General features: G+C 33.8%; 6 protein-coding genes across 6 annotated transcripts; 2 read left to right on the top strand and 4 right to left on the bottom strand.

Moving 5' to 3' along the window:
• Nucleotides 1-6,879: 6,879 nt before the first annotated feature.
• On the bottom strand, nucleotides 6,880-9,415 carry MONOS_10452 (uncharacterized protein). The gene has a single exon (XM_067862904.1). The coding sequence runs from the start codon at nucleotides 9,358-9,360 to the stop codon at nucleotides 7,357-7,359; it is 2,004 nt and encodes a 667-aa protein (XP_067732931.1). The 5' UTR covers nucleotides 9,361-9,415; the 3' UTR covers nucleotides 6,880-7,356.
• A 1,000-nt stretch (nucleotides 9,416-10,415) lies between these two features.
• On the top strand, nucleotides 10,416-11,339 carry MONOS_10453 (uncharacterized protein; the record flags this gene model as incomplete). Its single annotated transcript, XM_067862905.1, has 2 exons — nucleotides 10,416-10,426; nucleotides 10,928-11,339. 2 exons carry the CDS (start codon nucleotides 10,416-10,418, stop codon nucleotides 11,337-11,339), a joined length of 423 nt encoding a protein of 140 aa, XP_067732930.1.
• A 1,346-nt stretch (nucleotides 11,340-12,685) lies between these two features.
• Nucleotides 12,686-14,692, bottom strand: MONOS_10454 (uncharacterized protein). Its single transcript, XM_067862906.1, has 2 exons — nucleotides 13,930-14,692; nucleotides 12,686-13,872 (listed from the first exon to the last, which is right to left on the bottom strand). The coding sequence occupies exons 1-2, from the start codon at nucleotides 14,467-14,469 to the stop codon at nucleotides 13,090-13,092; spliced, it is 1,323 nt and encodes a 440-aa protein (XP_067732929.1). The 5' UTR covers nucleotides 14,470-14,692; the 3' UTR covers nucleotides 12,686-13,089.
• Nucleotides 14,693-15,426: 734 nt separating this feature from the next.
• On the bottom strand, nucleotides 15,427-15,783 carry MONOS_10455 (uncharacterized protein; the record flags this gene model as incomplete). The annotated part of the gene is made up of 1 exon (XM_067862907.1): nucleotides 15,427-15,783. One exon carries the CDS (start codon nucleotides 15,781-15,783, stop codon nucleotides 15,427-15,429), a length of 357 nt encoding a protein of 118 aa, XP_067732928.1.
• A 3,583-nt stretch (nucleotides 15,784-19,366) lies between these two features.
• On the top strand, nucleotides 19,367-23,429 carry MONOS_10456 (uncharacterized protein). The gene has a single exon (XM_067862908.1). It carries the CDS (start codon nucleotides 19,456-19,458, stop codon nucleotides 22,987-22,989), a length of 3,534 nt encoding a protein of 1,177 aa, XP_067732927.1. The 5' UTR covers nucleotides 19,367-19,455; the 3' UTR covers nucleotides 22,990-23,429.
• A 2,134-nt stretch (nucleotides 23,430-25,563) lies between these two features.
• MONOS_10457 (uncharacterized protein) lies at nucleotides 25,564-26,688 on the bottom strand (the record flags this gene model as incomplete). The annotated part of the gene is made up of 1 exon (XM_067862909.1): nucleotides 25,564-26,688. The coding sequence occupies one exon, from the start codon at nucleotides 26,686-26,688 to the stop codon at nucleotides 25,564-25,566; it is 1,125 nt and encodes a 374-aa protein (XP_067732926.1).
• Between the last annotated feature and the right edge of the window lie 402 nt (nucleotides 26,689-27,090).

Here is a 27,090-nt window from a genome sequence, read left to right as displayed (position 1 = left end):
TGATTCGTATTCAATTGTTGAATTGTTTTTGAAATGTTGAAAATATTCTTTTCCCACATCTCATCATTCAGGATTTAATTTAAAATATTCCTTAAAACCATGTTTGATGATGCATTTACTAGGAAAATTGACATTTCACAAGTATTTTCTGGAAAAAGTTAAAGTGATGATTGTTACTGAAAGAATGGATAACGAAGCACACAGCAGAACTGGAACGATAAAAATACTAATGATTTTGTAATTATTGAATTCCATTTTCAATTTTCTTTATTGTTCATCATCGCTGTTTGTAAATAACAAATAACCTCATCAAACAAAATTTCTTTTCAAAGAAATGATGTTTCCAACAAAACGAAAATTGTTTCAAGAAATTTCACAAAGTGCATCAGTAACAAATGCTTCTTTGTTATTGAAACTTCAACTCATTCGAAAATCTTGAGTTTATAGATTGTTGTTTTTCTTTCAAAATATCTAATAGGGTGCATTTTTTATCTTGACCTCAAAATTTTATCTCAACCCTGTTTTTTTGAAACTTATTTTTGCTTTTTTGATTTGTGAAAAGGCTAAAAACAAAAACAAAATAAATCGACTTTCTGATATTTTTGTTTTTCAGAATTCTGTTAAAAAATTTTTTGATATTTTTTTGTTCAAAAAAATATTCAAAATTTTTATTATTTAAGGACCCAGATCAAAGACTTGCTGTATGTGAAGCCAATATTTCATACCGATCGTTTTAAACCACAGCATCAGCATTCCACATTCCTATATTATCATTTTAACTTGTTTTTGAATTTTTCAATAAAATTTTTAACCTTTTTTTCTCATTTCACTGTTTTTGCTTAAAACACGATTTTTGGAACAAATATGAATTTGTGTAAATTTTTAAGCACATAAAAAATAAAAACAAGATGTTATTTATTGTATATTTTTATTTAATTTTGAAATGAAAAAGAATTGAACAAGAATTTGAAGTGAAATGGTAGAACATATAAAAATTTTGATCTGACAATTGTTCGTCATATACAAATATTTTGTTGTTTTTTCTTTGAGATATCATTTCATTTCAAATTTCTTTTTATTTTATTTTATTAAATTTAAAAACAAATAAATACATATCTCTGAAATTGTGTTTTTTGAAAAAATGTGTGAAATAAGTAAAAAAGTTAAAAAAACAAGTTGAGAAAGTTTCAAACAAGTTCAACTTATAAAAAATAAACGATGCATTATGATATGAAAACTTATAACTTCAGATAAAAAATATTCGCTGGAAAAGCAGCAAGTCAATGATCAAAACAAAAAAATTTTTTTAATAATCGATCTTTTTGTAAAAAAATATGAATAATTGAAAAAAAAAAATACAGAATTAGGAAATAAAAACATTTCAAACATTTCTGGTAATTTTTTATTTATCACAAGCTTGTGTAAAGCTAAAAGTTTGAAAAAAAAAAAGATTTTGATAAAGAAAAAAGGTCAAGATAAAATTATAGCCCTAAATACTTTTTCAGAAAAAGAGTACTAAAAATATAAACAGAAGTGATCTGTAATAAATGGCAATTAACAGAATGAATACTGTAAAATTTTTTTCTTTTGAATTATCAAATCATGAAGAATTTATTACTTCTTTATAAAGGTGTGACCCATAATACAATAAATCTCATTTAAGATCTTTCATTTTTTGTTGAACAACGACTTTGTGTGCTAAAAGAAATTGCCTGCTTATTCAAAAATAACACAAAAATGGAAAACAAAATTTGGGGAAGAATCCTGAGAAAGATTCTTTTGGATGGACAAGGGCAATGCATTGGATTATGGAGCACAAAACAGAACCGCCAGAGTGGATGAGGCACAACGCAGCCATGAGAGACAAGGAAGGAAAAACCATGGGGGATCATTGGAGAATTCATGTTGACGCAGATGTACCATCTTGGATGAATGGTTGATTGTTTCATTTCAAATGTTTGCTTTCTGAGACAGAAAGAAACACAATTTTTCATCTGAATCAGATGACATACAAATATCTGAGATGCAGTTTTACCACAGTTCAACAATTCTCATGATGTTAGCTGAGCTTTGTCCTTTTCGAAGGACTTTTCCATCCTTCAACAAGAAATAAAGGATTCACTTCAAAGAATATTCATTTCAATTTATTTTCTTCTTATTCTCACATGATTGTATAACTCCCCGAATTGTTGAAAGGACTTCTTGTAATTTTAATAGTTTTTTTAAAGAGAACAATTACATCATAAATTATTCAAAACTGTTGTTAATTTATGAAATATGTTCATTAGGAATTTGGCTGATTCTTTTTGAAATCATAACTTTTTAAGGTGTATTGATTTTTCAAACGTTGTTCTTCTATGACTGGAAATATTTCTATTTTATGAAAAATGTTTGACAATACAGTTTGTGCAAAAAATACCGGACATCACACAATATACCGAACAAGATCGATATCTCAATAACCGCAAGAAGAAAAATTCTGACAATTTTCCTCAAATATATCTCAATGATACAAACTCATTTGATATCCAAAACTTTCATGAATTCCTCGTTAATGCTCGGAAAAAATATATATCGAAATCTCGGAGAAATAGAATTTTGAGTTTCTCCGAAAATTTCGATATACAGTGAAGCTCGGTTATAATCACCTCGGTTATAATCAAGATTACGAATAATCACATTTTTTCGTGCATCAATATAATTTGTATTAATCCTTGTGTATATTCATCGGTTATAATCACACGAAAATCGTGAATAATCACAATTTTTGTAAATAAATGGGTATTTTTCTGTCTATTTAGAAAATTTTTGAAAAAACGGAAGTTGTTTTTTCTGCTTTATGATTAACAAAAATTTTCATTCAAACATCAAAAATTGAAAAATCGAAACAAATGTGTGGATTTCAATAAATATTGAATTTATTTTTTTTATCTTCAAAAAAATATTCAGAAATCCTATTCAATGAGAAAGATGGTTCGGTAATAATCAAGTTCGGTTATAATCACAAAAAATCGTGCAAAATGGATAGTGATTATAACCGAGCTTGACTGAATATTTTTTCTGAGCTCAAACGAGGAAATTATGAAAGTCTCGTTCATCAAATGAGTTTGTATCATTGAGATATATATTGAGGAAAATTATCAGAATTTATCTTCTTGATGTTATTGAGATATCGATCTTGTCCGGTATTTTTTGTACAAACTGTACTATCATGTTCCAATGCTTGAGATAAGTTCATTGTTAAATTATCAACAAAAAGGAAATTTATTTTCTGTGATCATTTATTTGTATTCAATTCAAATTCTCAGAAAGAAAATTTTCATAGAAATAATTTGATATCAAAAATAATTACCCATGTTTTTGAATCACATTCTTTCATCCCTATCTTTATCTGAAAACTTAAAAAAATATAAAAATTAAAGATTGTGCATAATCTTTCAGACATCGCACAAAACACCTTTAAAGATCGTTTTCTCAATTGATTCAAAAGAAGAAAGTCTGATAATTTTCCCCTTTATCCATTTCAATAAAACTAATTTTTTTGGCTAAAGATAATTTCATTTTCATTTTGACTGAATACTGTTAAAAATTTTTATTGAAATCTCGGAAAAACCTAAAAACCAAAATCTTTGAGATTGAAAAAAAATATATTTTACCATGTGTTAATAAAGAGGAAATAAATGATACGTGAATCAATTGAGTTTGAAGCAATGAAATGTATTATGAGGAAAATTTAAAAAATTTCTATAATTGCAACTTTAGAAAAAACGATCTTGTTCGGTTTTTTGCACAATGTCCTGCATTTGTTGCACAATCAATATGTTTCAATTTTAATAAATGAAAATTTCATTATTTCTAGAAGTCTCAAAGAAATAAATTAATGTTTTTTGGAAATTATTAATTTATTTCGAACGGTCCTTTTTTTAAACAAAATTAATCTCTTTTCTCCAAATAACATGTGAAGAGTTTCTTAAAGGACAATTTCCTTTTTTGCGATAGTAACAAATCAAAAACCTGAAAATTTTTCAAATAAATTTGCTAAAGGAGATCAAACGACCATGAATGATTTCAACTTTGTTTGAACCAAAAACTAAATTGAAACCGAGCTTTATGCAATATAACCCAGACCGGTGATTTTCGCATCGAATATTGTCAACACCAGTTCAAGTTTCATTTTTCCATGCAAAAACATCTTTGGTCAATTTTTCACTCATTCTCCATTGCATATTATCACAGCGCGAAATGCATATACAGTCAAAACCGGATATAATCACATCGGATTTTGTACGACTTTTTGTGACTTAATCCGATTGTGATAATATACGATGTAACTTTACACAGAAAAAAACAAAAATTTATTTTAGAAATAATTAATTATGTGTCTATTTTTAATTTTTAGAAATTCTTCAGAAAAACACATTTTTCAATGGAAATAACTATTCTTTATCACTAATACATATTATATTGATTTTTTCGAGCATGATTTTGAAAAAGTGAAAAATTGAAATTTTTGTTCAAAAAAATCGATTTTTCATTGAAAAATGAACCCATAATGAAAAAAATTGTGATTAAATGGGTATTTCTTTTTGAAAAGTCGCAAATGCTTAATTTTTTTATAAAGAAAGAATTACATATTACGATCAAATTTTTGTTCCAACGAACGAAACTTCACAAAAGAGGAAATACAAACGTTGTCAAGATATTGCTTTCATGACAACGATATTTGGTGAGGGGGAGCATAATTTTTATCGAAATATGAAAATTTTTCTTTATTTGAAAATTTAACAAAAGGAACTTTTCAAAAAAATTATGAAAAAAATCATAAAAAATATTTATTGTAATTGATAAAAATGTATTTGTGAAGAATATTCATTAATCAAATATTACCAAAAATAAATCAGTTTATTGATTGATTTCTATTTTTTTTCTGTGCACAGCAACATCGAATACAATCACAATGAAATGTGAGCATGAAAAGTCGTACAAAAACCGATGTGATAATATCCGATTTCGAATGTTATTGCTTCATGTCAAATATTGCAATTGTCTTGAGAGAAAAATTTTCAATTAACGTTAAAAAAACATTGTGATAAAAAACTTTGATAAAGCCCGTCATTATAACAAATCTTTTTTTACGTTATGTCATTTGACAGTATTAACTTAATTATGTCAGGGAACAACATGAATTAGTGTTTTCACAAAAAGAAATTTCTCTAGAACTTCAATTAAAAAAAAAGTGATGTGAAATTATAGTCAATATCAAAATTTTTCAATTAATGTTGTTTGTTTTTCAATTCACTCAAAGAAGGGATAACATGATATAGAAATGTTGTAACACGTCACAAAGACTTTTTAAATCACAATAATCTTGCATTATTTTTTCTTTTGAAAGAATAATTCTTCTTCAAAGAAATACAACATTTATAAAATCAACACTCCGAAAAAAGTTACGATTTTAAAAATAATCACCCTTGTCTCAACAAAAGACTTAGTTTTAAAATTTAATAATTCATTCGTTTGATTGAAGAAAAATGATCGATTTTGTTTTTTTTTGATATTTTTGTTTAAATAAATTCCAAAAAATGAATAAAACTCATTTTTAGGGAAAAAATGTAATTATTAATGATATTGAAATAAGAAACAACAATTATTAATGATACACAAAGACATCTTTCACTTTTTTTTTTCTGTTTGTGTTCTTCAACAAAAAGTTTTTTTCATGAGGTTATTCAAAAAGAATGAAATATTCATTTTTAATAGGGCGCAAATTTTATCTTGACCTCAAAATTTTATCTCAACCCTGTTTTTTTGAAACTTATTTTTGCTTTTTTGATTTGTGAAAAGGCTTTAAACAAAAACAAAATAAATAGACTTTCTGATATTTTTATTTTACAGAATTCTGTTAAAAAATTTTTTGATATTTTAATGTTCACAAAAATATTAATAATTTTTGTTATTTTTGGACCCAGATCAAAGACTTGCTGGCTGTGAAGCCAATATTTCATTCCGAACGTTTTAAGCCACAGCATCAGCATTCCACATTCCTATATTTCTATTTTAACTTATTTTTAACATTTTCAATTTAATTTTTGACCTTTTTTTCTCATTTCACTGTTTTTGCTTAAAACACGATTTTTTATATAAACAAGTGTTTGTGTCAAATTTTATTAAAATGAAAAAAATACACAAAGTCTTAATTATCGTTTTTTGTATTAAGCATTGAAATGAAAAGGAACTCTTCAAGAATTTTAACTGAAAAGCAAGTATATATGATTTTTTTGTTATTCAAATTATTAAACATACACAAACAAATAAATATTTTAGCATATAAGAATCTTTTTATTTTTATAATGTTTATTTGTCATTTCAATAAATTTAAAAACAAATGGATGCATGTCTCTGAAATTGTGTTTTTTAAAAAAATGTGTGATATGAGAAAAAATGTTAAAAAAACAAGTTGAGAAAGTTTAAAACAAGTTTTACTTATAAAAAATAAACGATGTTTGATGATATGAAAGCTTAAAACTTCCGATAAAAAATATTTGATGGAAAAGCAGCAAGTCAATGATCAAAACATAAAAATTTCATTATCCTCGATCTTTGAGTCAAATATGAAATATAGAAAAAAATATGCAGAATAAGGAAATAAAAACATTTCAAACATTTCTGGTTATTTTTTATTTATCGCGGGCTTGTGTAAAGCTAAAAGCATGGCAAAAAAGAAAAAGGTCTAGATAAAGAAAAAAGGTCAAGATAAAATTATAGCCCTATGTCATCAGATTGTCGACAATTGTAATTAATAATATCTTCAAGAAATTGACAAGTTATTTGTTTCAACCAAAAAATCATTATTATTATGGTGACAGTGCGCCATTGATTGAATTAAAGCTTGTATTTTTATTATATTCATCAACAAGAAAAGCTGAAAAATACCATGAAGTTAAAATTTTATTCGAAGTTGAAATATTAATTTCGAAATTGAATAATTTTTGGTGTATTAATTTTGATAAACAAACAGCAGCATCAATAAATTCAACAACGAATAAAATAATAGTAATTATTATAATAAAAATAATTATTAAAAGATTGAAGTGTGAATCATTAATTGTTGAATGAGATGATAATACAAATGTGGAGAAGAGGAAAGAGATTGAAATGGAAACACATTGAAGTGAGTCCGATCTCATATCGATGCATATGAAGATACAAATAAGAGAAGAGAGAGGAACATGAAATGCAACATGGATTCTGTGTAATTTCAACGGAACATAAGTTCGATGATTTGATCAAATGTTTATTCGAACAAACATCGAAAATGTTTTCAATATCCTAAAACTAACATATGAAATGAAATAATCAACCTTTCATCCAAATTGGTGGTTCGGTCTCAATGAAATATTTCCAGAGATCTGACATTGTCATTCCACTCTTGTCTTTAAGTGAATTGTAATGCCTCATCCACTCCGGAGGCTCTGTCTTGACTTTCCTTATCCACCACATCGCCATTGTCCTTCCATAACTGTCAGAAAGCGCAATTCTATGCCTCATCCATTCTGGAGGATCTGCTTTGATATTCTTTATCCAATGCATCGCCATGGTGAATCCTTCTTTATCACCAAGCGTGATGTTATGTCTGATCCGTTCTGGCGGTTCTGTCTTTGCATATCTTATCCAATGCATCGCCATTGTCCTTCCACTCTTATCAGAAAGTTCCTCTTCATGTCTCATCCATTCAGGGGGCTCTTTTCTGATGTGAATGACCCACGTCATGGCCATTGTCCACCCATCCATGTCTGCAAGCGATGCGTCATGTCTCATCCAGACTGGCGGTTCAGATTTTGTCTCCATAATCCATAGCATTGCCATTGTCTCTCCTCCTCTATCGCGCAGTGTGATGTTGTGCCTCATCCACATTGGTGGCTCTGTTTTTGCATGTTTTATCCAGAGCATGGCCATTGTTCGTCCAAACTTATCGGCAAGCGTGTTGTCGTGCCGCATTCGTTCTGGTGGTTCTGTCTTGTTCTCAATGATCCACCTCATCCCAGCTGTTTGTCCATTTTCATCTTTCAATGTTTCATCAAATTTCATCCATTTCGGTAATTCAGTACTTACAAATATTTTCCAACAATCTGCCATTGTCGGCCCTTCCTTATCTTTCAATGAATTGCGATGTCTCATCCACTCTGGTGGCTCTGCCTTCACAAAAATAATCCAAAACATGGGCATTGTCCATCCATTATCATTTGAAAGTGTTATGTCATGCCTCATCCATTCTGGTGGGTCAGTTTGAACAAATTGAATCCATATCATTGCCATTGTTGCACCATAATTGTTGCGAAGTGTAATGTCGTGTCTCATCCACTCTGGTGGTTCGGTTTTGACATCTCTAATCCACAACATAGCCATTGTTTCTTTATCCTTTTGAGTAAGTGTTGTATCGTGTCTCATCCATTTGGGAGGTTCTGTTTTGACATTTGCAATCCATATCATGGCCATTGTGAATCCGTTCTTATTGCCAAGTGTAATGTCATGCCTCATCCATTCTGGTGGTTCATTTTCAACAAATTGAATCCAAATCATAGCCATTGTTGCTCCATTATTGTTGCCAAGTGTAATGTCATGCCTCATCCATTCTGGTGGATCGGTTTGAACAAACTGAATCCATAGCATGGCCATTGTTGACCCAAAATAGGTGTGCAATGTAACGCTATGTCTCATCCACTCTGGAGGTTCTGTCTTTATACTCTCTATCCAATGCATAGCTAATGTCCATCCGTTCTTATTGCGAAGTGTAATATCGTGTCTCATCCATTCAGGTGGTTCTGTCTTGACGCACTCAATCCACAACATGGCCATTGTTGACTCATAATTATTGCTGAGTGTTATATCATGTCTCATCCATTCTGGGGGTTCTGTCTTGACAACTATAATCCACAACATGGCCATTGTTGATCCATACTTGCTGCGAAGTGTGATGTCATGTCTCATCCATTCTGGGGGTTCTGTCTTCACACGTTCTATCCACCACATTGCCATTGTATATCCATTCTCGTCAGCAAGCTCAATTTTATGTCTCATCCATTCCGGAGGTTCTGTTTTTACGGATTTTATCCAGTGCATCGCCATTGTTTCACCAAAAGTGTTGCGAAGTAAAATATCGTGCCTCATCCACTTCGGAGGCTCTGTCTTAACATTTTTGATCCAATACGTTGCCATCGTTTCTCCAACCGAATCAACAATAGTATTTTTATGTCTTATTTTCTCAGGTGGTTCTGTAAAAAACGCCATAATCCATAGCATCGCACGTGTGTATTGACGTTCATTATCCCATATTTTTATTGCCCCCGCATTATTGCCCATGTTGCTTGGCTTTTTAAGTTTGATCCAAAAAATAATAAAACAAAAAATAAATTATGGAATAAAAAACTTGATCATTCAGCAATGTAAATTTTCTGATATTCTAAGTTGAAATGAGAATTATCATATCAGAGAGAAAATATGAATGTTTGGCCCAATATTGCAATTGCATTGTTTTTCTTTTCACAAAAAATATTCAAAAATCAGCAAACGAAGGTTTTCTTTGGGTTTATTGCTCTTTTTTTATTGTTTGTGTTTGTCCATAATTTTTATTGGAACGTCTTTATGAATGCTTCAAACTTTAAAAGTATTCTGCCTTTTTCCCGATTTTTTGTGATTTTTACCGAACTTGATGATAGTCGAGCTTCACAAGACTTTAATGGTTGCCAAACACTCATTTGTCGTTTCCGTAATCCCCATAAGTAGTTGAGAAAGGGGTTTTTGCTTTTTATTGCATTCTGAAAGTGGTTTATTCATTTCCATTTCGAAAATGTTTTGATTCAAAGTTAAATGCAATCACTTGAGATTACAAGAGTAATTATGTATTCTTAGACATTCTGAAGAGATTTTGTTAATGCCTTTTATGATGGAAATGAGTGTGTTGACAAAAAAGAGATGAAGAACAGTTTGTTGTTTATTTATTTTTCTATATATGAATATTTATCTGTTGATGATTTTTGTGTTTCTTTCAGGGCAGGAGGCGGAAATGAATGAAAATAAATAAAAGCAGGATATCTCGTTGTGCAGGCTGACCATGGTATTGAGAGAGAATATTTATACGAAAAGTGTATATGATGAAGGGATAGGAAAGGAAATTGGAGATGATGTTTTCTGAAGAAAATTAATTTGTTTTGAATTGAGAAAGATGAAATTGAAGAAAATACATAAGTTTCATATTTTTCAGAAGAGAGGGAAATCGATGCATTTGATGGGAAAATGACTTCTGGAAAGGACGATTGGGGAATCAGATGATGAAACACTTGGAAACGGAAGGAATAATGAAATTGATAAAGAAAACAAGTGCCAATAGGATAAAATATAGACATTGGCTTAAAAATATGTTTAGAAGGTTTGTTGTTTCTTTTTTTGAAGTGATTATTATTTTGTTTTAAGAATGCTGAAAGAACGAAGGATGAGGTGGCTTTGAAGAAGAAGAAGAATAAATAAAATTTCCTCAACAGCAACAAAGATACACCAATTCTTAGAACTTCAATTCGGATGGCGAACGACAACTTTTTTGAGAGGGCCTTTCATTTCTTTGTTTGTGAACTCAGATCAACTCGGGTGAGAAGAAAAAGGGATGAAAAAAGCGAATAAAAAATGTATGTTCAGCTGAATCGACGGAAAACGTTGTGAAAATTCATCAGCAAAAGATTTATCTGCATCGGCATCATTCCATCTGATAGTGCGCCAGCTACAGCAGAAACATTTCAATGTCCGATGACTGTTCGATTCAACGCACAAAATATTTTTACTGAAAGCGCTGTTAATTTTGGCGATTCTTGTTTTGCCGAATTTTCTGCTGGAAATGCTGCTGACTTCTTCTTATTTGGTTCAAATTCACCACAAGCCACGCCAACAGAGAGAGAAAGAGAGAGAGGAATTTTATTCACAACATCTGCTCATCTTCTTCTTCATATTTTATTGCCACCAGCCGTATTTTACTATATTCTTCTTCCTCTTCTTCCTCTTCTTCCTCCTCCTCCAAATCTTCATCATCATCTTCTTCTTCTTCTTCATTTGTTTCATGTTCTTCTTCACTGCTTTCTGCATCCCCATCTCATTCATCCTCTCAAACATCACAGCCTTCCTCTGTCTTTGAACAATATAACACCTATTTCTCTTTTTCTTCTTCTTCTTCTTCTTCTTCTTCTTCTTCTTCTTCTTCTTCTTCTTCTCCTTCTCCTTCTTCTTCTTCTTCTTCTTCTTCTTCTTCTTCATCGTTATCATCTTCAGCTGCAATGCCTGGCAATCACATCTGACTGAGCTACAAACAAGACGAGCTCTTCAAACACAACTTTGATGAACGGTACAAGATATTCTATCTGCACATTGATCCTTCAGAGCAGGTTGAGTGTATGTTGAAACAGGAAGAGAAGAAGAAGAAGAAGAAGAGAAGGAAGAGAAGAATAAAATGATAAAAATAGAAGAAGTTAGAGAGAGAAAAGTTATATTTCTATTTTTTTTTTTTTTTTTTTTTTTTTTTTTTCTTCTTCTTCTTCTTCTTCTTCCTCTTCTTCAATATTTAGAGAAGGAGGGATGATTATAAAATATATTCAATCAACAGAAGAAGAAGAGAAGAGAAGAGAAGAGAAGAGAAGAGAAGAGAAGAGAAGAGAAGAGAAGAGAAGGAAGGGATGGGAAAAACACAGCTTTTTGTGCACATTCCAGTTGATTACAGAGACGTGGAGGTGGAAAAAGAAAAGCAAGAGGAAAAGAGGGAAGATGAGAAAGAAGATATTTTTGATACAATAGCAACAGAAACAGAAACAACAGAAAGTGAACGATGTCGGAGCAAAGCAAGGGACATTCAGAAGCCAAAGACAAACTCAAAATGATGTGAGACGACCGACTTTGTTGCAGAAAGCTTCGATGCCTCAGCCTTTGCTTTCTCTCAGCCACACACAAGCACAGCCAGTTCAGCTGCAACAGACAGCTCAGCTCAACAAGCTGCAAAGGAAAGCAATCGACTCACTGCTTTCTGCTCTCCAAAAAAGACATGTGTGACATGTGTGACATTTGCAGTGTCTGTGCCATTGCATCTGCTCTTTCTCTTTCTCCTTCGAAATGGACGATGAATTGGATGGTCTGTTTCTGTCGATGCTTCCCTCTCCTTCTTCGGCTTGCACAGCCGACTCAACAGTCTTCCAGCTGCATCAAATTTTGCTGTGTATTCAGTCACAATTCCTCTGCTTTTGTTGTTCATTCAGGATTGACACACGACGTGGCAGGCAGAACAGAACAGGACAGCTCAGATTGTTTTGGCACTCACAATTTGGCAAAAACAGAAGTTCTCAATCAATCCATTTTTTTTTTTTTTTTTAATTCAGAAGGGGAAGAAATAACTGTTGAAAAGGAACATTTCTTTTTTTTGATATGCATTTCAATTTTTGTCATTTTATTTTCCATGAAAAAGAGGATTGAGATGAGTCAATGAGAAGGACAAATTGTTTTCATCTGAATGAATTTTGAGTTTATTTTATTTTATTTTATTTTATTTTTTTCATTTTATTAGAAAAATGAACAGACTGATGAAAAGTGTCAGATGCCATGGAATTCTGCCTGTGGAAAAGCTTGTTTAAAAAGAAATTATTTTATTAAAAAAAAATGCAAACACCACTTTCACAGATTATTTGAGAAATAGAAATGAAAACGAAAAAAACTCAACAAAAAGAGAATGCTTGCTTTTTGAATAATTCCTGCATCACAATTCATAGAAACAACAACAAAAATAACCGAAATCGACAAATTAAATTGTTGATTTCTCTTTCAAAAAGCTTTCAAAATCAAAATGAAGCAAATAAATCTCCAATAAATAACAGAATCGTTAGAGATGATCGCAAAACACCTGCCAAAGAATAAAATAATTAACTTTATAGAGGAATGACAAAAGAAATCTTTGTAACTCTCACAATTTACGATTAAAAGTCTGAATTAAAAAAAAGAGAGAGAAAGTAAAATAAAATAAAATAAAATAAAAAAATGAACAAAATTATGTAAACATATGATTCATCACCAAAGATAATAATCTTCAATGTTTTTAATCAACAAATGGTCACCAAATACCCCAACAGTTTTGAAATAGCGCATCTTGACAATGCAATCTTCATAGCCTTCCTCTTCCATCTTTTCAATCACTTTTTTTTTCGTCTCTTTTCGTTTTGCCTTTTCACTTTCACTTTCTCTTTCTCTTTCTCCTTCGCTCTCTGTCTTCTCATTCAATCTTTCACAGACATTCTTGAAAAAGCGCTCGCAATCATCGATTATCAAGAATTTTTTATTTGTACTGTTCATTTTCGAAAAAACAACTTCAGCTGCACCATTTTTCAGCAGATCATAAATATTCACAGCTCTGTTAAATGTTGCCCATGTCAATGTATCAACACACGTATCACCGACTTCTCTATCACATTCATTTCCTGCTCGAAATATCTGAACAATGCTCCTGACAAGCTCAACATGCTCTTCACCCCACAACTCGCATGAGTAAAAATTAGACTGCAACACACTCACCCACCTCTTTATCATCATCGTTTCTTCTTTATCTTTCCCTCTTTTGTCTTCATCTTTTATCTTCCAATCCACACTTCTTGTCAGCCCTTTCAGTTCTCTTGTTGCTTCCTTCACAAAATGCAGCTCATTCACGATGACTTTTTCCAAATTTTTGTTTTTTTGTAATCTGTTGATCAAAAACTCCCAAGCCGACTGGTAAGCAAGGCGAGTAAGATTTTCATGTTCTTGATGATACTGTATGATTTTTATCATTTCCATAAAATACAATTCTTCTGGAACATCCTGAAAAAAAAGAGAGAGAATAAATAAAAAATAAAATGAAGTTGGCGGTTCTCATACACTATATTCTCCAATGTAACTTAACGCAAGGAAAGCCATTTCCACTTCTTTATGAATTTCCTCGCTTTCCTCGTTGTTTAATGCAGCTGTCAAAAGACAACGCACGCAAATCACCAGCAGATCATCTCCAATCATTTCATATGCTCTGATCCAAAAAATATAGCATTCACAAAGATCAGTCAACAATTTCTCATCCTTTCCCTCTATTTTCTTTCCCTCTTCAGCAATCATCCTCTCAAATCTTTTCTTCAAGGAATCATCCGTAAAAATATGGCGGTCTCTAAATTCTTTCGCATTCTCGAATCCAGCATGCTTCAGTAACATTAGAGCTTTTTCAAAAGGACACTGTTTTAATTCTATCAATTTGTAATCTTCATCGAATTCTTCTTTCGAGAAAAATAGCTTCAATTCTTCTTTATCCATATTCTTTAGCATTTCATTCATCTCTTCTCTCATCAAACTTTGTTCTTCTTCAGCAGAATCCATTTTAGAAAACATTTCTTTCGTTAGAGAATTTGTTGATTCGCAGCTCTTTATCATATTTATAACAGAGCTCAATTAATGGGCTTTGTCGATCTATTTGAATAAATAATCAGAATTGTTTGTTGATGTGAAGAAAAATCCAAAATATTCGACAAATAATTTTGAAAATCGAAATTGTTTTATTCAAAATTTTGTATCCAAAAACTTGTCAATAATTGTTTTTTGTGAAAAAAACAAAAATAATTGAAAATATTTTGTTATTGAATGATGAATATTAACAGATAATTAGGAACATTTTCCATCACCTTTCATTCATTTTTTCGTTTTCACCAAAATATCGCCTTTTCTAACACAAATAACAAAAAAAATCAAAGTTTTAATTTTTTTGACATGTCCAATTATTCAAAATGAACACATAATTCACTTTTCCATTAGTAATATAAATAACAAACAAGCATTCCTTGTTTATTTTTTGAGAGTTATTAGAATATTTCTTATCAAATTTAAAAAATAGTGTGAAAATATCAAAAGAAATAATAACAAACTCATCAAAAAGATAAAATGAAAGATGATAAACATGTTGAACAATGCTTTTCGAAGAAAATATGATGAAAGAGTTTGAAAGATACATAAATATGAAATTTTGTATCTTTCTATTGAAAAAGAAATGTTTTTTTTCTTTCTTCTTCAGCTGAAACTTCATTTCTAAGTATTCAGTCCAGATGTGAAGCTAAATCGAATCAGAAAATGATGTATAAAACGTCTGAGATACGAATGGCAATAGGAACAATAAAAACATAAATTTCATATATCTTTCTATATTCTCCTGATTTCAAATCTATCTTGCTTCCTTTTCCATCAACAGCTATTTTTCATTCATCTTTTACACTCCAAAATTATTCGAATCCCTTTTCTGTTTATTATTAATCAGAAATCACTTCCAAGACACGTGAAGTCTTCTTTTCGCTCTATCTGAATAAACTCTTCTTTCTTCCTTTTCTTCATTTTCTTCTTTCAAACTGAAGGTTCAATCACCTCTCTTCTCTCATTCACCTGTCTCCTTTCCATCTCCCTCACCAACTGCACCATTACCAACATCAACTCAGCTCCACAACACCAACAGACCGCCACAGATGGCGGGTGCATCTCATTCGCCTCATCCGTCTCTGACAATGCATTTTTGGTGAGGAATTCCACCTTCTCCACCTGCTGTGTGAGCGAGGATATAAATTCTGGAGGAAGAGGTGGAGCTCTCATGATAGAGCACAAGGATGATTCAGGAGTGTCATCCGCAACCTTTTCCATCACCAATATCGTGTTTTCATCCAACAAGGCGAGTGTCGGAAGAGATGTGTATTTTGTGTGAATCATTTGTCGCTTCCGTGAAGGAACCCTTGTTCGCCTTCATGATAAGCATCACTCAGAAAGACAACTCGGTTGTTGGACATGACAGAACAGAAGCAACTGTAATGTCGATTTGTTTATATTTCTCGATGTACACACAGCTGACAATGAATATGTGGATAGTCATCTTGGTATCAAAGCAATGTGTTGCTGACTATCAAAGATGTCCTGCAAGAGGACACAAAATGCGATGTGTCTTCTGGAGAAGGTGCAGATCATAAGGCAGAAATCATTTCATCAGCTGACTTGTCGGTGAATTTATGTGCAAAAGAAGGCAAAGTCGAAGAAATTTGAAGAGAAGGCACAAACACAAAAAATTAGAAATTGACTCAAATACACTTTTGATGGATTAATCTTCGCATGTCTGCTCGAAATTCGGATGTTTCATTGAATTTTCCATTAAATATGAATGACGTATTAATTCTGTTCCTTTCATCATTTCATTTTCCACAGCCTTCTGCAATTTTGAAGAAGTGTAATCTGTAAAAAATCTATTTTGGAACTCGTCCATTTCATGAAAAAATTGCTCTAACACTCTTTCTTTTTGATCTGCGCTTCTTTCATCTTCCAAATAAAAAAGTCAAAATCGCCCTCCTTTTTTGATTTTTCCCTAACTGATCAGCTTTGATCAACTCAAAATCACTTCTATTGTTCTTTAATTTCGGCTGACTTTTTGTAATAGAATAGATATACGCTTTTATTTTAAGAATAGCATAAAAGATGATGCCTTGAGCCGAAGTCGAAGGCAGTTGAATGAAGTGCATATTTTTATAATTATGCAGCTTATCAAAGGAGGAGATGTTGAAGAAAACAATTGAAATGAAATCATTTTTTCCATATTTCCTTTTATTTCATCATCAAAATTTTGAATAAAAAATGAAATTAAGATTCCATCAGTAACTGACTATTGGGAAGAAATGAGAAGAAATAATTTTTTATTCAATAATGTGGCTCTGTTGAATGAAATGCATAAATGAATCAGAAGGCAGATGGTCTGTTCGAGCATAAAGCAAGAGAATCGTCAAAGATGGTGAAGGAGAAGAAGATGACGAAGTGATTGAGAATTTCATTAATTATCCTATGGAATTTGTGAAGTGAATGATTCAAAGGCTTAATGCAATGGTGTTTTTAAAAAATGAAAACGTCTTATCTGAATCATGCAGTTCAAGTTGACTTAAAAATAGAAATCCAAATAATGTGCCTGATTATCTGTTATTTATCAACGAATATTAACATCTGTTACTCATTGGCAGACTTTGAATAACTGCCTTTTCTTTTCATTTTCAAGTTTGAAATGATATTTATCCTTTTGAGTAACAACACAAACGAATAAAACATTTGTTGAGGATATTGGAAAAAAATATGAAAAAAAAAGCCGGGAGGAAGAAGAAGAGGTGGAGCAACAGCTTGTAATGAGCAGGAACTTCTGTGTGAGTGAACAAAAGTCTGTGGCGGGAGATAAATGTGCGAGTGGCTTCAGTGGAGTTCCAACAAGAATAGAAGGTGCAGATAATAGTGTGTGCGGCAAGGGAGAAAAAGGAGGAGTGGTAAATGTTGAGGAAGCTGTGAAGTGTGGAGTGTGCAACAAAGTGGATGACAGTGAACCAACGAGCGGATGAAATGTCTGCTGATGTAAGTCTTCATCATCACATCCTTATTTTCATCCCCAATCCCTCTTCCTCCTTTCTGTTGATGCCTGTGGAAACCTTGTGTCGAAAGCTTCAATTGAGATGTGTGATACTCGTCTTTCTCTTTCGTCTTCATCTTCGCATGTGGCCCTTCCAACCGCCTCCCTTTCCTCTCCTCTGCACTCAATTTGCATCTGAAATCCAGCTTCTTTGCCTCTTCTATTTGAACATGCTCTCGTCTCTCTTCGTTTCTAAGCGGTGTTGAAAAACGAGAGAACGAGCGCTTTGCACCTGATAGCCCCTGTGCATTTCCCATCCACTCCTTTCAACTCATTCTGAACATCCTGCCATGGATGTCGTTCGAAACGATAAAGCAGAGCGGAATGCGCCTCTGGGGAAGAGGAAAGCAATTCAGATGTACACCCGGAGAAGTTGGATAAAACATTGATGGAAATTGTGACGAAGAAGAGAATAAAGAAAAAAAAGGAGGATGGGAAGAAGAAGAAGTAGAAGTGGGAGAGGGAGAGGAACAGTACGATCTATTTGAAGACAGAGGAATATGTAATGTTTGAACAGAGGTAGTAATTCCATCTCTGGCAGCTGAAATGGAAGTGCATGTCTTGAACTGTTCAGCCAATGAGCAGCCCATGCAATCAAAGCGAGACTGCGAAAATGGCAAAGGAGGAGAGCATGCTTTAAAAGAGAGTGGTAAATAAAAATGGATTTGTATTGGATAGGAGAACTCTTCTGCTATGATCTTCCTGTTAACTCCAGAGTAATTCCATTTATACTCTTGATGATTGGTTCCTTTTTGATTTTTTCCGATCTGATCATTCCACACAATCTCTCACGGAGCAGACTCACTGATCCCACATAGATTGCTCGTGTCACTTCCACTCACACCAACATACCAATCCTTCATCCCTTCTTTAAGACAATCCTTCTTTTCTGTACGCAGATAACCATAATAAGAACAGATCACTCAAGCATTATTGTTTTTCGTTGAATAAGAATCACTGAAAGGATTGTTTGATGAGAAGAGTATATAGTCATTTCGAAAATACACTTCATAGCCATATGGAGTGAAATTACTACATCTGCAATCGTGGAAGAATAAGAAATAGTAATAACAATTGTAACAAAAGGCTGTTGATTGGTCTGGATACAACACCATTCCTCTACCATTCGACACCGCTGAGCACGAAATGAACTGGAGGCTCATCATTTTGAATTCAACTGGAAAACTTTAGTTAAACATTTCTCAGCTGTTATTATTTGTGAGCGTTCACGAAACTTTCATGCTCTCAAACACACAAAAATATCCCCATTTTCACTCTCTGTTCCGATGCAGGAAAATTCCATCATATTTATGTTTTCCAGATATGAACTCATCCACGAAAAGTGCTTTTATTTCAAAATTTTCAATATTTTTTTCAATGGATTCTTCATAATTATTGTTATCTTCACATTTCATATTTCATCTCTGCTACTCACATTTTCACAATCGTTATATTGTCTCATATCGGATTTTTTTAAAAGTGGGATAATACATTTTATCCCCTCTCTTTTTGTGAAAAAATTACAGAATATCTTTTTATTATTTGTCACCTTAATTGTTAAATTAAAAAAGGTAAAAAAATGTTAATACTTTAATTTATGCTTTGTGTATGGCTAAATCATTAATATTCTTTTCATATTATTATTTTTTTAAAAACCGATAAAAAATTTCTAATTAATTTTTAAACAATTATGTTTCATTTTCGACATAAAATTTGAAACTTCCAACAAAATAAGTGTTTTATAGAAAATTTGACGTGACCTTGACATTATTTTAACTAATAATTTAGTCTCATTCTTATTGAATTAATTGTTTCATTATGTGTTGTTTATTATTCGAAATATTGGGAAAGACCCATAATAAAACAGAATTTTTGAAAGATCAAACATATTTGTTGAATCACTTGTTTGCAAGCAACAAGAAATTGCCTGTTTATTCAAAAATAACAAGGAAATGGGAAACAAAGCTGGTTCTTTAAAACCAAAGAAAGATTTTATTGGATGGACAAAGGCCATGAATTGGATCATGGAGAATAAAACTGAGCCACCGGAATGGATGAGACATGATGCTGCACTTGCCAATAAGGACGGATTTACAATGGCGATGAAATGGATTCATTTAGTGAAGACAGAACCGCCAGAATGGATGAGACACGATATTACACTAACTCAGAAGGATGGCTGTACTATGGCGATGATATGGATTGCAAATGTGAATACAGAACCTCCAGAATGGATGAGGCATGATATTGCACTTTCCGACAAGGATGGGAGGACGTTGTCGATGAAGTGGATCGAGGAGAGAAAAACAGAGCCACCAGAATGGATGAGACATAGCAATACGTTTGCAGATAAGGTCGGACGGACATTGGCTATGTTGTGGATCAAATATGTGAAGACAGAGCCACCAGAATGGATGAGACATAACATCACACTTTGCAACAATTTTGGTGAAACAACGGCGATGAGGTGGATTTATAATGTCAAAACAGAACCACCGAAATGGATGAGACACAATGTTGCACTTGCTGATAAGGAAGGATTCACTATGGCCATGCTGTGGATTCGGTTTGTTCAAAACGATCCACCGGAATGGATGAGGCACGATATTACACATAAAGATAACAATGGATGCACAATGGCTATGTTGTGGATTCAAGTTGTTCAAACAGAACCTCCAGAATGGATGAGACATGACATCACGCTCCGCAATAATTATGAGTCAACAATGGCAATGATATGGATTGCAATCATCAAAACAGATCCTCCACTGTGGATGAGACATGACGTCACACTTTGCAACAATAACGGAGCAACAATGGCTATGTTGTGGATAGAGAGTATGAAGACAGAACCTCCAGAATGGATGAGACATGATATTACACTTGCTGATAAGGATGGATGGACGATGGCGATGATATGGATTCAAGAAATCCAAACAGAACCCCCAGAATGGATGAGGCATGATGATGCACTTGGTAATAAGAGAGGATTTACAATGGCTATGTGTTGGATTCAAGATATTAAGGCAGAGCCTCCGGAATGGGTGAGACATGATTTTAAACTAAGTCAAAAGGATGGCTGGACAATGGCAATGATATGGATTCAAGACATCAAAACAGAACCACCAAAATGGATGAGACACGACATCACACTTTGCAACAATAACGGAGCAACAATGGCTATGTTGTGGATAGAGAGTATGAAGACAGAGCCACCAGAATGGATGAGACATGATACAACACTTGGAAAAAAGAACGGATTCACAATGGCCATGATATGGATTCAGTTTATCCAAACAGAACCTCCCAAATGGATGAGACATAATGCTACACTTTCTCAAAAGGATGGCTGGACTATTGCATTGATATGGATTATAGTTGTCAAAACAGAACCACCGGAATGGATGAGACACGATATTTCACTTGCTGATAAAGACGGATTCACAATGGCCATGCTATGGATTGAGAATGTCAAAACAGAACCACCAGAATGGATGAGACATAATACTACACTTGCTAATAAGAATGGCTGTACTATGGCAATGAAATGGATTGCAAATGTGAATACAGAACCGCCAGAATGGATGAGGCATGATATTTCACTTGGCAATAAGGACGGATTCACAATGGCCATGCTATGGATTATTGTTGTCAAGGCAGAACCACCAGAATGGATGAGACATGATATCGCACTTTCTCTGAAAGATGGTTGGACAATGGCGATAAAGTGGATTCAAAATGTGAATACAGAACCTCCAGAATGGATGAGACACGACATTACATTGCGCACCTATTTTGGATCAACAATGGCCATGCTATGGATTCAGCTTGTTCAAACCGATCCACCGAAATGGATGAGACATGACATTACACTTTGCAACAATAATGGAGCAACAATGGCTATGATATGGATTCAAGAAGTCAAAACAGAACCGCCAGAATGGATGAGACACGATATTTCACTTCTCAGCAACTATGGATCAACAATGGCTATGATATGGATTTCAAATGTCAAAACAGAACCACCAGAATGGATGAGACACGATATTTCACTTGCTGATAAAGACGGATTCACAATGGCCATGCTATGGATTGAGAATGTCAAAACAGAACCACCAGAATGGATGAGACATAATACTACACTTTCTCAAAAGTATGGCTGTACTATGGCAATGAAATGGATTGCAAATGTGAATACAGAACCGCCAGAATGGATGAGGCATGATATTTCACTTGGCAATAAGGACGGATTCACAATGGCCATGCTATGGATTATTGTTGTCAAGGCAGAACCACCTGAATGGATGAGACATGACATTACATTTAAAGATAAGGACGGATGGACTATGGCTATGATATGGATTCAATTTGTTCAAACTGACCCACCAGAATGGATGAGGCATGATATTTCACTTGGAAATAAGAATGGATACACAATGGCCATGATATGGATTATTGTTGTCGAGACAGAACCACCTGAATGGATGAGACATGACATTACACTTCGCAACAATAACGGATGGACAATGGCTATGCATTGGATAGAGAGTATGAAGACAGAGCCACCAGAATGGATGAGACATGATACAACACTTGGAAAAAAGAACGGATTCACAATGGCCATGATATGGATTGCAAATGTCAAAGCAGAACCACCAGAATGGATGAGGCATGATATTTCACTTGGAAATAAGAATGGATACACAATGGCCATGATATGGATTCAGTTTGTTCAAACTGACCCACCAGAATGGATGAGGCATGACATCACACTTCGAAACAATAACGGAGCAACAATGGCAATGATATGGATTTTTCATGTCAAGACAGAACCACCCAAGTGGATGAGACACGATATAACACTTGCAGACGTGAAAGGAGAAACAATGGCAATGCTGTGGATTCAACATGTCAAAACTGAACCACCAGAATGCATGAGACACAACAATGAAGTTGTAGACAAGGAAGGACAGACAATGGCTATGTTCTGGATTGCGAATGTGAAGACAGAACCGCCTGAATGGATGAGACACAAAATTACACATAAAGATAACTGTGGATGGACAATGGCAATGAAATGGATTCAAGAAGTTATAACAGAACCTCCAGAATGGATGAGACATGATGCAACATTAGGGAATATCAATAGAAATACAATGGCCATGTTGTGGATTACACATACGAAAACAGAACCTCCAGAATGGATGAGGCATGAAAAAACACTTGCAGACAACGATGGATGGACGATGGCAATGTATTTTATTATTTGCGTGAGAGCTGATCCTCCAGTGTGGATGAGACACGATGCCACGCTTGCTGACAAGAGTGGAAGGACAATGGCGATGCATTGGATTAGAAACATCAAGACAGAGCCACCAGAGTGGATGAGGCACAATGCGGTCATGAGAGACAAGGAAGGAAAAACCATGGGGGATCATTGGAGAATTCATGTTGACACAGAGGTACCATCTTGGATGAACGGTTGATTGTTTCATTTTAAATGTTTGCTTTCTGAGACAGAAAGAAACACAATTTTTCATCTGAATCAGATGACATACAAATATCTGAGATGCAGTTTTACCACAGTTCAACATTTCTTATGATATTTGCTGGTCTTTGTCCTTTTCGAAGGACTTTTCCATCCTTCAACAAGAAATTTAGGATTCAATTCAAAGAATTTCTTCTTCCATACCTTATATACAAATTCACTTTTGCTTAATCTTTTCTCTCAACTATTTTATTAAATAAAGTCAAATTTTTAATTTTTATAAAGGAGAGTGATTTCTCTTTTTGTTTTGAAGAGTTTTGATAATATCTTTATTCATTTGGAAAACTTTTCAACACTTCTAATATGATGATTTTTTTATGTATTTCGTGAAAATTTTTGATATTTTCACTTGAATAAAATATGTATTGTATTATTTTATCGTTTTGTTTTTATTTTTATATGTCAAAAGAAGGAGAATATGCTGAAACGAAAGGAGAAGTAATTGCGAGAAAAAAGAGATTGGAGAGAGAAATTTCATTTTCGTTTTCTTTTGTTATTCAAATAATTCTTTATTCGCTTGAATCTTTTCATATTTAAAAATTTCTTCAATTTTCTCAAAAAAAAAGCAAAAGAAAAAGAATGAAAGAGAGAAAGGAAAGGGAAAAGAGAATTGAAAGAGAAAGAAAAGATTAAATTTCTGTAAATTTTTGAAAAGTTTCATTTGAAAATTTTGCATGAGAATATTCATATGTCATTTTTTCCTGAAAACGAAACAAAAAAAAAAAAAAAAAAAAAAAAAAAAAAAAAAAACAAGTGACACATTATAAACTTCTGAATTTGTCTTCTTGCAAAAAAAGAAATGAAGAATACAGATGGTTTTTGCATAATCCCATTTTGAAAAAAAAGAAAAATTTTTCTCTCAAAATTTTTTCCAATTTTGCATAAAACCCGAGGAAAAATACAGATTAATGGAGCATCATTTCTATGAACTGAATAAAACGTTTAATCAAACAGTCGACCTTTGGTTGGCAATAAGTATCTGGTCGACGATATTCACCTCTGCTGCATTTTTTATTGCGAGCCTTTTCAGCTTCAGGTCATTTAAATTGCGGGGCTTTGTGTTTGTGATTGTAGCCATTTGCATTGGCGCTCTGTCAGGCTTTGTTTACGGCTTTTTGATTGGTATCAAATTCTATCATTTCCCAAAGAATTAAAACAAATATAATTATTGCTATTTTGTGTGTTTCAACATTTATAATGTCGCATTTGAATTTATCTATTTTCTACTTCTGGCAGGGCTTGTTCTGGCATCTTCTTTTATGTATTTCAAAATTGGAGCAGATGGCTACATACTGATGGCCTGGGGCATTGGGATTTCGTTTTTCCTGGTTTTGCGCTCTGCGATATTGTTGTGAGCGTACAATTTCTGGAGTTGAAAACAGTTTTTCCAAAAAAAGCTTGCGGGCTGTTTGATTCAATTATTGGAATTCCAATCTTTTCGCCATTGAACGAGCAATCTTCCCATATGGCGAAATAAACGCGAATGGAATAAAGCGTTTGCCAAAATCAATCAGCGTCTTAGTGAAAGACACCATATTTCTTACTGGTTTGGGTTTTTTTAAAAATTCAAACCGATTCTTATTAAAGGAATCTTCTGAATCATGCAAAGATGCAAAATTTTGGCTTCTTAGCTTACAGCTGATTTTTCATGCATATGCATTTTGAAATAAGCAATGCTTCTGCAAGTGCACAAGAAGCTTGGATTGTTCACTGAGAACAAAAATTCAAGTCTTTAACTCGGCGATTTTGGTTCTTGAAGGGAGCTAATCTCAGAAATATATATTATTATGAATTGAGTGTTTTTTAAAGTTCAATTTCCATATCTGTTTGGATCATTTATTCTTTTTAGTCAATCTAAGTGATATTTTAAATTTTTTTTCTTTCTCTTTTTGAATTGCAAGTTATTGCTTTTTAAGCATGAAAGAGTTGATTGAGATGTTTTTCAGTGATTCAATATTTTTTATTGAAAAAGACTTGGATGAAATGAAAAATAATGCAAATAAAGATGAGAAATATTTCTCGACAGAAAATGCGTTTAATAAACCATCATACATAAGGAACTCAAACACTCAATAAATTTACAAAGCGAAATGTGCATGAAATGATTTTGATGGAGAAGAAATGAAAAGAGAAGAATCCGAGTGTGCTATTTGCGTGCAAGGGAAGCGAGCGCCATTTCCGAAGAATCTGAAAGCAGTCGTTTCAGATATTCTGGAGAAACTATTTTTTCAAGCGTTTCCTTTTGGCGCTGTTTCACAAACGTTGAAAACCCCGGCATTTGCTTTTCGAAGGCCTCACGAAGCGTGGGAGCACTGTAAAGAGGTGACAACAATGCATTTGAATCAGAAGTTGCGGGTAGTAAACGGGCTGTATGGATGGTCGTTGCTTGCTCCATAAACAATAATTCTTTGAAGTAATAAATTTATTATGCTATGCCTTGATCAGAAATAATTTCTTTAAACTGGCTTATCTTTTGAAAATAATAAAAAAATATAATCGGAAAAAATAGGCTTCATTTATTCTTTTCAGGAGAATCGTTATCATTGGCAAGCGCAAAAATATCAAGCAATAACAAATATGAATCTACGCTTGAAGGTTTATAGATAAATGCACTTGATAATGTTGAGTATCCATTTTTGAATTGCCCAGAACATTGCTCAATTGATTTCCTCAAAAAGGTATTTTCCATAGCATCTTTACGCGAAATGATGGAGATGCTGAGATAATCCGTTGCTAGAACAACGTCTGTGACTGGACCAATTGTTGAATTGAAATCACATTTTGAAAGAAGTGCTGCTGCTTTGCGTAATATCTTCTGAAGCCAGGAATCCAACTCATTCACTCTGTGTGCTTCCTCACCAATCATCTTGTCATCATCTTCATCTTCTCCTTCGTCGTGTTCTGCTTCTGTCTCGTCCACTGCAATTCTCATCAGAGCATTTACTGCTGCTTCAAGTGTCACAGTTTGGGCTTCTTTGCCTGCCTCGCTATCTGCACACAACTCCTCAAATACGCTTCTAACTTCCTCCAAACTCTCCAGCTTTTCCAGCATTCGTTCTGCACTGTGTGTCTCTTTCGCTGCTGCTTCAATTTCCACACCGTTCTCCTCATTGTCCCTGTGTTCATCGTCTTGCGTTTCTGTCTTTTTCCCAATCATTTTATCGCATTCCTCTTCCCTGCTTCTTTTTCCCTCATTCGCTTCCTTCTTGTCTGTCTCTCCCTTCTCCATCTCCCTCATTTCCCTCATTTCTCTCATCTCCTTCATCTTCCGCAGTGCCAACAGCGTTGCCAGCATCTCCCTCTTCTTTGCGCCCAGATTCTTCAGCATCTCCGTCCCGCTCATCGACTTCGGGAACCGCTGCGAGAAGTGAGTGAGGACAGAACACACAGGGCACATGGACTCTGCCACAAGGAGCGCCTGTGAGATTGTGGAGTGCTGCTGCTGAACGGCGTGTCCCTCATCGGAGTCCTGCTGGGCGCACTCGTGAAGGAGGATGGTGGACAACTGCGCCTCAGATGAGAAGAAGTGGGTGGGGCTGGTGTCTCCCGTGAAGGAGATGCGGAAGATGGAGTGGGTGGTGGAGGAAGGAGGAAGAAGGAGAAATAGATGAAATAACTGATTCTGATGACAAGTCATTCACAATATCACTTCCAACTGATTTCTCTTTTGACAGCAATTTCTCTTCATTCAAGCAGCATTCAACAGTCTGCCCTGCTCTTTCAGTGTTATTCGGCAGCACGAAATCCAAAATGGGTGCAATGCTTCCTCGACACGAGTGGTTAGTGTGTGCAAACACCGCTCTGACGATGCGATGGGCTGGAAACAGAACATGTGAGAAGAAAGAGGAAATGACTGGAGAAGGCTCTGGGGTGAAAACGGGGGAGATTGGGGCAGGGAGGAAAGGAGGGGGAGGAAGAGAAGAAGAAAGAAGAGAGGGATAGAATGGTGTGAATGTTGATTGTTCAGAGGAAGAGGAAGAGGAAGAGGAAGAGGAAAGTTTTGAAGTGGATTTGAATGGGAAAGCGATGCAGGGATCTG

This window comes from Monocercomonoides exilis, assembly GCF_001643675.1.
Source record: "Monocercomonoides exilis strain PA203 chromosome Unknown scaffold8-1962414, whole genome shotgun sequence".
NCBI classification, from domain to species: domain Eukaryota; phylum Preaxostyla; order Oxymonadida; family Polymastigidae; genus Monocercomonoides; species Monocercomonoides exilis.
This window is presented reverse-complemented; position numbering and strand designations above follow the sequence as displayed.

Excerpts from the sequence above, each read along its gene's own strand:
- MONOS_10456 (XM_067862908.1), top strand. The coding sequence starts at position 19,456 with ATGGGAAACAAAGCTGGTTCTTTAAAACCAAAGAAAGATTTTATTGGA.
- MONOS_10454 (XM_067862906.1), bottom strand. The coding sequence starts at position 14,469 with ATGATAAAGAGCTGCGAATCAACAAATTCTCTAACGAAAGAAATGTTT. Across the intron at positions 13,873-13,929 it reads GTTACATTGGAGAATATAGT|GATGTTCCAGAAGAATTGTA; the intron begins GTATGAGAACCG and ends CTTTTTTTTCAG.
- MONOS_10452 (XM_067862904.1), bottom strand. The coding sequence starts at position 9,360 with ATGGGCAATAATGCGGGGGCAATAAAAATATGGGATAATGAACGTCAA.